Source organism: Lacerta agilis, chromosome 12, assembly GCF_009819535.1.
Source record: "Lacerta agilis isolate rLacAgi1 chromosome 12, rLacAgi1.pri, whole genome shotgun sequence".
NCBI classification, from domain to species: Eukaryota; Metazoa; Chordata; class Lepidosauria; order Squamata; family Lacertidae; genus Lacerta; species Lacerta agilis.
In genome coordinates this window covers 11,849,478-11,863,104 of record NC_046323.1, presented here as the reverse complement: position 1 = coordinate 11,863,104, position 13,627 = coordinate 11,849,478, and the positions used below count along the sequence as shown (strand labels likewise).

General features: G+C 43.5%; 1 protein-coding gene across 1 annotated transcript; it reads left to right on the top strand.

Moving 5' to 3' along the window:
- The first annotated feature begins 2,062 nt into the window (after positions 1-2,062).
- On the top strand, positions 2,063-12,197 carry LOC117055953 (prostatic acid phosphatase-like). The gene is made up of 10 exons (XM_033165921.1): positions 2,063-2,170; positions 3,571-3,666; positions 4,184-4,270; positions 5,261-5,413; positions 5,948-6,049; positions 7,112-7,216; positions 8,428-8,560; positions 9,668-9,750; positions 11,391-11,497; positions 12,021-12,197. Exons 1-10 carry the CDS (start codon positions 2,063-2,065, stop codon positions 12,175-12,177), a joined length of 1,131 nt encoding a protein of 376 aa, XP_033021812.1. The 3' UTR covers positions 12,178-12,197.
- The last annotated feature ends 1,430 nt before the right edge of the window (positions 12,198-13,627 follow it).

Sequence of the window (13,627 nt, the reverse complement as noted above, 5' to 3'; positions counted from 1 at the left end):
CTCTCTCGCTTCCTGCCTCTGCTTGTCCTGGATCACTCTGGGTCACCTCACCTGACCCACAGCAATCCAGGGCTGCCTCCATCTGATTCAGGTGAACCATGGATCCCCCAAAATAGACCGCATTCGGTTCAGGATTCAGCCCAGTCTGGTGCACAACCGCCATGTATACCTTACTAGTGAGATAAATATTTGCATCCAGCCATCTGTTACATGATAGGCACTGAAACTGCCTGGTCTCCCTGTATAGACAACATCACTTCTGACTCCCTGCTTTCAGTTTCTGCCAAGGGCTAACGTCCACCATGGTCCACTGATGGTTGGCTCTGCTTTTACAATGTGATGTACCTAAGCTTTTTAACATTCTCTTGTTCAGTGAACACTTAATCCACGGAGCTAATGGTACTGTGCTGTGCTGATGTCCTCATTGACTGAACCTTAATGTACGTGATTATTTGCCCATGCGAAAACTCTCCTTTGGAGCATGAGATTCTGCGTATATGCAGAATAGCTTACATATAAGCTTGGGCTAAAGGTTGCCCCCATCACTTACATTTCTGTACCTCCGTCCTGGATACATTATAATGTTTACTGGCAGTGGCAACCAGGAACAGCCAGTGTGGTGAAGCAGTGGTGTGTTGTTGCCCCCGTGACTGCTGCTTGCTGGGATAGGGCAGGGCAGGGGGGCAGCATGACTGGGGTTGTGTGGACACCCCAGCAGGGGCCCTCCCAGTGTACCCACCTAGCCCCACCTTCCTGCCCTGCTCTGCCTCTCACATTGCCCCAGTGACACTTCTGTTGGGAGGGTGGTGGCACTGTACCATTTTGCCTTGCCAGCTGCTCCTGTTGGCATCCGACAGGTTAAACTGTTTCTTAACCACGAGGATCTTCAACCCTTATCCCAGGTAGGGTTGTGTGTGTTCTGCGCTCTTTGCCCAGGAAACCGGTGCCGGGGGTGGGGGGTGGGGAGGTGACCTGCAGTCAAAATGAGAACCATCTAATTCTAAAACAGGAAGTGTACTGTGCTGCAGAATATTTATAATATTCCCACATCTATTTGCTCACAAAAAATTGATTCAAGAAGAAGAATTGTTCTCCCATCTTGATTGTTCTTCTGGTGATATAAATAACCTATGAGATTGTGCAAGGTCTTGGACAAACTCGCCCAACTGAGCAACCATTAGTCCTTGGCCTGCTGGATGGGCACCAGAATGTGATTCCTTTCAGCCTTACAGCCCAAAGACAACTGACAGTTGTTGGAGCTGGGGATGGGAGGGCAGGGAGCAAGTTTCCTGCAGCTGTTGCTTCTCTGGCCAGTTGGAGGGGTCTTCTCCATATTGCCATGACATTGTTGCTGCGTCTCTTGGCAGCAGTGCCACTACATTTGCTGATTTATTTAGAAGATTCCCACCCCACCAACCATTGGATCTAGCGGTCCTCCAGGCAGCTAGCAAAAGACTGTAACAACATGCATGCATATACACAAACTTCAAACTCATCCAATTTAGTCCTTGGGCTGGTGGATGGGGGCCAGAGCGTGATTCCTTTCAGCCTTACAGAACAATTGAGATGGCAGGGGGTTGGGGTAAGCTTCCTGCAGCTGTTCCTTCTCTGGCCAGTTGGAGGAGTCCAGGCTCACCTTCAAACTGCCACGATGTTCTTCCTGGAAGGCTGAATGTGCAACCACCCCATCACCCGTGGTTCCCTGGCCATTAGCAGAAAGCGGAGTGTCCTTCCTTTTGGGGCACATCCTCCTAAGTCCTTTTGGGGCACATCCTCCTAAGGCACATGAAAAATCATGGGGCACATCCTCCTAAGTCCTGGCATCTGCCATGTGGCAAGTGTGGTCCTCCAACCCCACAGAACTTGGCACTTCCTCCTCTGCCCTTGACTATATTACAAAAAGCCATAAATCAGTAGCCATCAAATTAAACTTCTAGATGAATTTTAGAGTCTCCTCCCCTTTGTTTGCTCTTTATAAAGCATGGCTTTTGTTCCCTTCCCACCTTCACACACAGACAAAAAAAGCTATTTCATAATTACTGCCAGGGCTGAAGGGTCCGTGATGCATCTGCCAGGCAGTTTTGTTAGTTGTGGCTTCACCATCTTCAGCCTGTTCTTGGGTCTGCTTCTCCCATGTACCACAGGAAGGGAACTGAAGTATGTTGTACTGGTAAGCATGAGGTCTTCTTTTCATTGCTAACAATGAGTTATCCAACCATGTACATTTCTGTTAGGTTGAAAAGGCTGGTTTCTCTTTCCGGTTCCATTGTCCTGCATAACAGAGCAGTGTCCAACACAAAATTCGAAGGAAATTTAGAATGAGAGGCTGCAGACACAGGGCTGCCAGTGTTCTCACTTCGCCTTGTGCTTCCAGTTCCTGACTTAGCTTCATAGTTTAGTTTCCTCCGTCAAACATGTTTGCCAGCCAATGCCTTATTAATCTTAGTTCCATAACCGAGTGTATTTACATGTATGACACTGAATTTATTCTATGGACCACAAATTCTTTTAGTCTGCTTGTTTCCTTTGAATTATACGTATAGGCTATAATAATTGCATTTGTTGCCATCCACATTAATGTTACAATCATGTAAGTTTTTAAAAATAATTTATATGTAAAAGAAGAAATGGTTTAAAAAAAATTACAAACAAGCTTTTTTAACGGAAAAACACATTTGCATGACAATCAACTTGGCAGAATGAGTGAAAGTAATTGGGAACACTTCCAGTGCTTAATTACTGCATGATAGCCTGCTATTAAAAGCTTGGGAATACAGCCAATGACAAAGAAAAGTGGCAGTCCTATGCAGAATTAGTATTTATCAATAAACACATTGAAGGCACATTAGAGTTGTTTTATCCCAATTTCTTAATGATGATCATTGACCATAATAACAAAGCTTAGATTTTCAGAGGAACCTTTTCTAAGAAAATGCCTGAGATTTTTCATTTTCTCTCCCCAGAGGAGAAAAGGCCACTTTGCAGAACTTTCTCTTACTACTCTCCACCATTTTTGTGACAGCAGCCACTATCCTCCTCTCCTACAAAGCCTTGGAGTGCTGATTGGTCCAGGGCACTGTAGATGACACAAAATGGGGGCTATTATTGTAGATGTGGTTAACTGTGGCACTGCTACTGGTGAGCACTCCCTCCTAAGACACTGGCAGGGCTGCAATATGACAGATGGCCATCCAACCTCTGCCTAAAAACTCCAATGAAGGAGAGTCCACCACCTCCCAAGGGGGTCAGCTCCACTGTTGAACAGCTTTTACCATCAGGAAGTTCTTCCTGGTGTTTAGTCAGAATCTCCTTTCTTGTAACATGAAGCCATTGGTTCAAGTCCTATCTTCCAGAGCAGGAGAAAACAAGCTTGTTTCCTCTTCCATATGACAGTCCTTGAAATATCTGAAGATAGAGGAGATCATATCTCCTCTCAGTTTCCAAAAGGCGGTGCTTTTGGTGGAGGTGCCAGTACTCGTCTCTTGATAGAAGCTAATGTTCAGTTCTGACAAATTACATCAAATTCTATTGTCTCTGAAAACCAATGCACTTTTCAAACCATTTCACCAGGTTTACCGACACGGAGACAGAAATCCCGTTTCAACTTTCCCCACTAATGAGGTCAAAGAAGACGCTTGGCCACAAGGATATGGACAGCTCACAACGGTCTGATAGCTGCTGTTAGAAACGAAAGCATGTTGTGATTGATTGATTGATTGATTGATTGATTGATTAAATTTCTTTCTTACCTATTAAGATACTCGTTGATCAAAGCAAACTATAAAGGTTTTCTTTGCTTGTTTAATTATTTTATGTAACAGAATCTACATACTGCTCAATTGTCAAAATTGCTATGTGGCGGAAATCAAAAGTTACGGAATGTAAAATACATAAATTCATTTTGAAAGATCAAAAAGCAATCATACATTTAGAAATTGTGTGTTTTGCTTAGTATTTTTTTAAAATATAGCTGTCCTGTGAAATGAGACCTGCCACAAATTTAGGTGTGAAAAGGAATAGGCCAAAATTCCAAGCTTAGCTTTTATTCATGATGCAATTTGCAACCAACATTGTTATCCTGCACAGTATTCCATTATCTTTTGAAATAGTCATAGATAGCCTGGAAGGGCAGCACAATGTATCAACAGGTTTTATAGGCACACTTATGTTCTTGTTCCCACAGAATGGAATGCGGCGGCAATATGAGTTGGGCCAATTCATAAAGGAGAGATATAAGGGCTTCTTAAGTGATGACTACAAGCGAAATGAAGCAAGTATTGGAGATAACAAGAAACTTTCCTCCTGTTCATTTAGCAGTAACATTTATGGAAACGTAACAGATGAGTTTCCCCCATGCTCTTTAGATCGGGACAAGCAAATACAAGCAGAAGTGGAGAATGTGTGTGGAGGAGAGGGAACGACAAATTATTTCCTTTTGGGGTTCTAAACTTACTCATAATTGCGATCCCCATGTGCCCCAAATCTCCTTGTCCGGCAGCACTGACAGGAACTGCTGTCAAATAAATTTCCATGCTTCCTCCTCCCTATAATGGCTGCTGTCAGCATGGCAGCAGAGGAATGAAGACGAAGGCCCCTCTCTTTCTTTTCCCATGTCCTCCTCTTTTTTGGTCCTCCCCCCCCCATTATTGTTGTAACACCCCCTGGGACCTTACAGTGAAAGGCAGGGAATAAATTAATATAATAACACTAACAACAAAAAGAATAATAACATCACTGGGGAATAAGCCCCAGAAATCATTGACATTTCCCAGCATTTGGTGACTGAGGAAGACAGAGAAAGGGGTTCTTCACTGGCTTGGACTAAACCAAAAGCTAGAGAAGGACTGGAGTCCAATGCTCACCACATTTTTAGTCACACATTATGAACTGCTGTGGTTCGTATTCTGAGAAAATGAATTGTGAAGTCCAGTGACAAGACTCACACTTTCACATACCCACATGAGCTCGCCAGCCCTCACAACAGAGAGAACAGGCAGGAACAGGTGGCCTGTCAGTCAAATCTGCCTCATGACTCCTGGCAGAAGTCGGGGAGAAATATTCACCAATGATTCTCAAATGTTGTTCTTTCTTCTGTTTCTCTTTGGGGTGTATGCTTAATGTCCGAGCCATGTCCAAGTCTCCCCAAGGGAGTATTTTACTGGGATTCAAATCAACTTTACTTAGAATGATAGCTTCTCTTGTAGGATCAAAAAAGCAACACTATCCTATAACTACACTTTTCCTTTTTTCCGCTCTCTAGATTTATGTCCGAAGTACAGATTATGATCGAACCATTATGAGCGCTCAAGCGAACCTGGCCGGTCTTTTTCCTCCCCAAGGTTCCCAGATCTGGAACACAGACATCCCTTGGCAACCTGTTCCAGTTCATACTGTGCCTCGTTCATCGGAAAAGGCAAGGAAGCATTTGGCTTTCCTGAAAGCTATTCAGTGGAAACATTGCATCCTCAGAGAGGAATGTTTCCCTCTTCAAGATATAGAGATATTGATATTAAGAGAGTTCAGGATATGTAGATATAGATATGTATATAAACATGTCTTGGAGCTGTGGTACTCAGTAAGAACCACAATGCAAGGTGGCATCAGAAATCTCAGATCCCAGCCTAGAAAAGACGAGGGTCACAATAGTTGCTTGAACAATCATTCCGGCAGATACAAACAAAAAGACACAGAAGCAGTAGGAGTGGGAAGAATAAGAACCATGTGACTTCATATGCCATTTGGGCAAGTTGAAAGATGACACAAAAGTATTCTATTCTATTGATTAGCTGAACTTCAAATATCTTCCCACCTGCTAAAGTACAGAACATGTGAATAGGAACTCAGACTATTAATAATAATTTAGGATGAACATATGGATTATGCACAGGCAGATGACAATAGCAGGAGGTCTATTAAGCTAATTTGTTTTGTTTTGTTTTTCTATTAGCTGTTGTATTATCCTGTTCGCGCTGAATGTCAAAAGTTTGGCAAACTTCTAAAAGAAACTTTCGGATCTGAAGCAGTCGGAGGACAAGTGAATGGGCAAATGGTAAGAAAGGGAGAATGTGAAGGCTGCAGTCCCTGCAAGTTAGTCCCACTGAAGTCAATGGGTCTTACTTCGGAGTTGACAAACCACAGAACGTGCTGCAAATGTCCAATTTGGTTTTCCCCCCAATAAATTTTATTAAATTTTCAACCATAAAACACAAACATTACTAACATACACTACACACTTAACGGAAATTATACAAAAAACTCAAAATACAAAAACCAAAAATGAGTACAAAAAATACAAAAAACAAAAACAAAAAACACCTATAATCGCTATAATCATTCTATTCCTTAACATTGTTAATTGACTTCTTCATGTCCTCTCCTGCTTTCACTGTATAACATCGTTAGTAAATTCTAAACATTATATAATCATCAATTACACCTAATCTTATTCTAAAGCTATTATTCTGATCAAACTTCTAACTTATTGGTCTTATCTATTTTCCATATCTGTAGCCTAACAATTCTTCTAGTTCAATTCTTAAATACTAATCTTAGCATCAATTTTCAAATATTCTTTGAATTTCTTCCAATCTTTCTGTACTGCTTCGTCCTTCTGGTTTCAGAGTTTCCCGGTCAGTTCTGCGAGTTCCATAAAATCGATCATTTTCATTTGCCAATCTTCCACCGCAAATGTCCAATTTGACAACCAAATGCCTTTTCTCATTACAAACCTGTTTTCTCATTACAGATTATTTGCTATTGTTTTGCTTACAGATATTTTTAACAGTTGTGCAAGCCAAAGTGATTTCACTGGGCTGCAAAAGACTAGAAATCAATTAACCGACCTCTCTGGTATTGCAACAAGTGTATTCTGTTATGTTTTGTTTTTTAGCTTTGAAGTGTTCCGTTTTTCTTGTTCCTGTAAAATAAAGAGAAAATAATTTTTCCCAGAATGGGCAATTAAAAGGGGCCTGGACAGATTGCCTTGTTTACTATGCAGGGCTGGCAGTCATGCTGCCAAGTTTGCAGGCGCCGTAGACAACATGCCCTAGAAGACTCTGCATAGTCATTTACACTTACTGATTCATTAATCCTTCTGCTCTATACCTTTCAGGAATTTCTAGGTAAATTAGCAGCTGACCTGGGATATGATGTGATGAAACTTCTGGATTTTAACAGCCACACACTCTGGAATGCATACGATACTTTACTTGTTCAGGTAATTTCTAATAAACCTTTATGAGACTCATCCTGCTTTAAAAAAAAAGGTTTAAGACAAGGTCGTGTGGCACAAAGCAAATGAGAGCAGCACACGTGGCAAGGTGCTCTCAGTACGGTTAGTGCTGGAGGCTGTTGTCACCATAGCAACCCAAGCTGTAGTGGTCCAAGGGTGAGGAGGCATTTCCAGCTCGGCTGACTCATCTCCTCTGGCTTTACCATTGTTTTGGGATAGTGGGGGGGGGGGGGTAATTAGAGTGAAGAGTGACTTGGCACAAATTGGGTGGATGTGCCATTTGTGCACCCTTTCTTGGAAAAAGAAGATCTGGTCCATGTCATTCATGCCTTGGCTACATCTGAATTAAAATATTGAATTAAATACAATTGCTGGCTTTTGCTGTAATAAACTGAGTTGAGTTGAGAATTAAATACAGCCCCAAAACTGTTTGGTACCTCTACCTCAGGGTTGGGAAACCTGTGGCTTTCCAGAGGTTATTGAACTGCAACTCCCATCAGCCCCAACCTGAATGGCCAACAGTCACGGATGACGAGACCTGGAGTCCAGCAAGCAACATCTGGAAAGCCACAGTTCATCATCCATCCCTGCTCTAGCAGGTACAAAAGGCAGGCCTGGATTTTGCTTTTCAAGGCACGTGCCTCTAGTTTTGTTCAATCCATGCAGGGGACCGTTTCATTTTCCAGCACGCTATCCTAAATGGGTTTGGGACAGGAGTGTTTAAAGGGCCACTTCCTCCCATGTGGCCTTGCTTGTCCACTGTGATCTTCATATTCAAGGAGACGTCTCTCCCACTTTGTGTGGCCCAAAAGGGGGCATGCCATGGGTTTCCCTACATTCAGGGCCGTCTTAAGCATATCCGGCCCTGTGGTGCAAAGATCCCTCCCCCCGCCCCCGTTTCCCAGAGTTGTTGACCGCTCTCCTCCTGCAGAGGCTTGGGAAGGAAGCTGCATGCCCGCCAGCCATATGGTTGACGGGGCACAGCTGGTGGGCGTGCAGGGAAAGGGGAGGCCGCCGGCAAAGCTGCGCAGCTCCCCCACTCGCTGCGGCGCCCCTGAGAGGCCAGCACCGTGGCGCATTGCAACAGTATGCCCAATAGGAAAGACGGCTCTGCCTGCATTTAAAAATGAAGGACTGTGAAACAGCAAAGACATGGATCACAGACGACCCCCCTCCCCCCCTTTTTTTAACCGTAGCAAATGAATAACCAACCTGTCCCTCCCTGGGCTACGGACGAAGTCATGGGAACGCTGAAAAATCTTTTGGCCTTTGCCTTAAATGCAATGTTTGGGGTACACAAAAGAGAAGAGAAATCGCGAGTACAAGGAGGTAAGCAACAACAACAAAATATTTCAATATAACATTCACGTATCCTTGTTTATTTATAGCTAGGGCAGCTACCTCTTTTCTGGCACGAGCACTGCATTGAGGTTTGAGGGCCACATGCCTCACAAATGCACAGTCACATATACAGTACACAGTATGTACACATACTCAGGCAGCCAGATACACAGGCTCATAAAGATATTTCTAGACAGACAGACAGACACATTAAGACAGCGCCATCCTCTTCTGCCAATTAAGCAGAGGAACATAAGCCTCCTGATGCCATCACCAAAGCAAATGTAGAAAATGTTGTTTTTTAAAAGTAAGGTGAGGCACTCAGTTTGGGGACTGAAGGCATTTTTTTTTATATCTGACAGCATGATCCTCAACAATCCTTTTCGATTTCACATTTTTTCATGCAATTCATCATCTTTCTGCATCAGTTTGCAATTTGTTTATTTATTTAAAAATACATTTAAACATCAGTCAATTAAAAACTTCCCTAAACAGGGCGGCCTTTAGATGTCTTCTAAATGGCAGGTGGTTGTTTATTTCTTTGACATCTGATGGGAGGGTGTTCCACAGGGCGGGCGCCACTACCAAGAAGGCCCTCTGCCTGATTCCCTGTAAAAAAAAAAATCCCAAAAAGAATCACCAGCATTTTTATGCTTGTATACACATTTTTTGTGTACAATCTTGCCTTATGTACACATTTTATATTGAAGGATAGGAGTTTGTAGTCTATAACTTAAGCGGGGCGTTGGTTTGGCCAAGGCTGTTCTACAGCATCTCTTTGCCGCGTTCATAGCTGTCAACTTTTCCCTTTTCTTGCGAGGAATCCTATTCAGAATAAGGGAATTTCCCTTAAAAAGGGGGGGGGAGTTGACAGCTATGCGTGTTATTCTTGGTGACAGTGGTTGTGATTGCAGTGTATTGCTAGGATTCCATATCACCTTGAATATATATTTTATAAAAGTGAGGTGTTCTTAGTCCTAGTTGGGTGTGTGGGTGTGTGCGTGTGGAATTGCCATCACAATAGGTGAAAGATAAACGGGATTGAAAAGCTTTGAATGGCTCCTTGATTTCAGCAGTGTTTGTCTCACCATTAAGGTCTCCTTGTGAAAGATATTTTGGATAAGATGACAGAAGCTACTCAGGCCACTGATGGAAGAAAAATGTTAATGTATTCAGCTGTAAGTATGAAAATTTTAAATTGACCAAACCTTCTATAGTTCACATTTTTCCTGCTCCTTTCTAGCTCCCCTTTCTATTTGGCAACACTGTTTGTCTACTGAGAACCAGTGTGGTGTAGCGGTTAAGAGCGGTAGACTCGTGATCTGGTGAACTGGGTTCGCTTCCCCTCTCCTCCACATGCAGCTGCTGGGTGACTTTGGGCTAGTCACACTTCTCAGCTTCACTCACCTCACAGAGTGTTTGTTGTGGGAGAGAAGGGGAAAGGAGATTGTTAGTCACTTTGAGACTCTTTAGGGTAGTGATAAAGCGGGATATCAAATCCAAACTCCTCTTCTTCTACTACTCAATTCATATTATGTTCATCACATATTTTAAAAGTTGAGTTGAACACTACCACTTTTCAATTTGAAGGGAAAGCAGCTGTGCCCCTGATCCTGCGACCCTGCCCTCCTGCTCTGGATTGGACCCCACACAGTACCTACCTTGGGAACACATGGGGAGGGTTTGAGGCAGGAAACCTGCACAGCCCTCCAACTCACATCAGGTGTGCTGTGCCAGATCACAACAGTCACACTTCCAGATAGATGATTAATGTAACATCTCAGTGATATTGAAGGCAACATCAGGGCAATCCCCAGGTGTCATGAGTGGCCCTATGGCTTAAAGGACAACCAAAATGCAAAATAAATAAATATTAACCAGATTCTTGGGCTGGGAAGGGGGAACCTCAAGTAGGGGTGTAACATATCCATTTCTGTGTTGGCATGTATTTGTTAAACAAGTAGCTCTCTCCATTTCACTGCTGCTAACATTCTGCATCCTAAACCACAATTCATTTTCTCTCTCCCCCCTCCTCCCAATATGACAGGTTCTTACATAATTAAGGTTGCCATGTGTTACTTCTCTCTTGTGCCTTGTCCCCTCAGGGAGTAGAGCTGCAGGGCATCCGGATATTGATGAGCTATTGACTCCAGATAGGACCCCACTCAGTCGTTTCATGTAGATGTTAAACAAAATGGGAGGGAAATCAAAGCCTGTGCAACCCCACACTGGCAGCTACACAGAGCCAAACAACACCTTCCCTTGAGCACCACCTCGGGAAAAGACCACCTCAGTAAGAACAGAACCACTGCAAAGCTCAGAAAAATACAACCGGGACACACACACACACACTGCCTTCTCCTAAAGCACTGAGTACTGTACATTTGAGTAGGCATGGAACCTGCCATGAAAACCTTTCGGGGGCATATAGATTACTGGTACATGGGTGGGGTGGGGTGGGTTGTGTGTGTGTGTGTGTGTGTGTGTGTGTACTTAAAGTCCAGGATTTCTATGCCGAAGTGTAAGCGGGAATGAGCTACAAATGTGAAGAAACTACATGTTAAAATACTGAATTATCTGACTGTCTAGAACCAGCCTGAGGATCCTACAACTCCATGGTTGTACATTTCTTTCTTTTTAAGCTCCTGGTTGCATAATCTTGAAAAATGGATATTTCACATGTCATAGGCCATAATCGGATGACTTGTCTAATATGGCATCCATAGAACTAACAGGGTCTGAGATCAGAACTCGTGTGTGTGTGCAGACATACTTCTGTAATGAGAGTTGTAAGGAATTGTTTTCTTTCCTTTTATAGCATGATATCACATTGGCTGCCCTCCAGGTAGCACTGGATGTTTTCAAACCACATCTGCCTCCCTATGCCGCTTGTCATTTTTTTGAGCTATATAAAGAAGACGATGGGTAAATATGAATTCACAGGTGGAATAACCAGCAATGGTTCATTGGGTAAACTTTTGCAAATTTGCTCAGCTTCTCAAACCCACAGTGGGTGCACTGTTAAAATGGGTCAAAAACCAGTTGCGTTCCCTCTGCGTTTGAGCCTGAAGTCCAGCAGTTCAAAATGCTTTTGAATTATTATTTCATAGTTGGGCTGAGATGTGCGTGCCTTTGAAAGACAGAAAGGGTTGAGCCACACTTTGTGCCAGAGTTTTTCAACCTTGAGTCCCCAGATGTTGTTGGACTACAGCTACCTTCGTCTCTGGACAGCATTTTAAGCATTTTGCTTGCATGTAGTTCAGCATTCTGCCACTGTTACTTAGACCCTTCCTTGGCTAGCAACACATAACTCCACCTGTCATTATCTCAGAGCATTTATTTTAGAATGGAAGTTTTCTAGTGAGTCCTGGGCAATATATGGCTGCATCTTATGAGAATGACCACATCGTAGTCCAATCAGGGGGCGACTTGACTTTCTTCTTTTCAGTGAGTTCGCCATCGAGATGTACTATCAGACCAGTACTGATGCTCCACCTGAACAGCTCATTTTGCCAGGCTGCGAAGCCGCTTGTCCCTTGCAGAAGTTTAAAGAACTGGTTTCTCCTGTCCTACCAGAGGACTGGCAAGCAGAATGCAACAGTTAATGTAGGACGGCGTCGTAAATGAGAGGTAAGATAGGGTTGAAACAAACAGGCGTAAAACGGATGTGTCATCATTCAACATCCCAGCTTGACCTTCCTCTCAAAATCATAATAATTAGTGGGGCTGGGCTGTTTGAGGTTTGAGGCTTTAGGAATGTAGCTTCCACCCCCACCTTCATCCTGCCCCACCCCCAAGACACTGGAAAGCAGACTTTCCTGTTATCCTGGGAACTGTAGTTCGTTAAGGCTGTTGGGAATTGTAGCTTTGTAAGGGGCAAAATGCAATTCCCAGCTACAACAATTGTAATATGTTACCTAAAAAGGAGGCAAGGCAGTAGACGTAAAGGCAGCATATTCCTCCTCCTCACTGATTCCTACTTTTTTTAGTAATAGGTAAAGGTAAAGGGACCCCTGACCATTAGGTCCAGTCGTGTCCAACTCTGGGGTTGCGGCGCTCATCTCGTGTTACTTGCTGAGGGAGCCGGCGTACAGCTTCCGGGTCATGTGGCCAGCATGACAAAGCTGCTTCTGGTGAACCAGAGCCGCGCATGGAAACGCCGTTTACCTTCCTGACGGAGCGGTCCCTATTTATCTACTTGCACTTTGATGTGCTTTCGAACTGCTAGGTTGACAGGAGCAGGGACCGAGCAACGGGAGCTCACCCCGTTACGGGATTCGAACCGCCAACATTCTGATCAGCAAGCCCTAGGCTCTGTGGTTTAACCCACAGCGCCACCCGCATCCCTCAACCAAAATATTAAGACGTAAGTTCATCACCCCGGTTATCCTCAGACAACCCTGTGAAGTGGGCTAGACTGTGTGGCTGGCCCAAGGTGAGCCAGTGTGCTTCATGGGAAAGTGGAGGATTTGAACCCAGGTCTCCCTGTTCCTAGTCCTGCACACTAACCAATACATCACCCTAGCTCTCATGCACTATAGATGGACATAGATCTAAAAGGAATGCAAATGTATTTCTAAATGTTGGCAGTGTTTTTGACCTTTCTGGATGTTGCTGTTATCTCTCATCTTCTACCAGGATGAAAAAGAAAGTCAAATAAAGGGCAAATCAGCAAATTAACATCCTCAGGAAGGAAACTGGAGAGCAAATAAGTTGTGGGACACCCATAGTACTACATGACTGTTGATGCTTTCATGCGGTCCTCCTCATCAACATTCTCTTCTTCCCAGTGATGATTCTAATCAAATAAAAATCAGGCAAATAGTTGCAATAAATTAGTTTGAGCAAACACCACCAACTGCCACATCATTTGCAAGTTAATGTGTATTTATACGCTGCTGAACTGTAAATTCTTGGGGTCGGGGAAGCGTCTGGGGGGGTGGGAGGAAGCAAGGATCTATTTTGCAACGTTACTGACAAATATAAGGGTTGGGATAAAGCATTTCCAAGTGCTACCGAGATTATTATTATTATTATTATTATTATTATTATTAA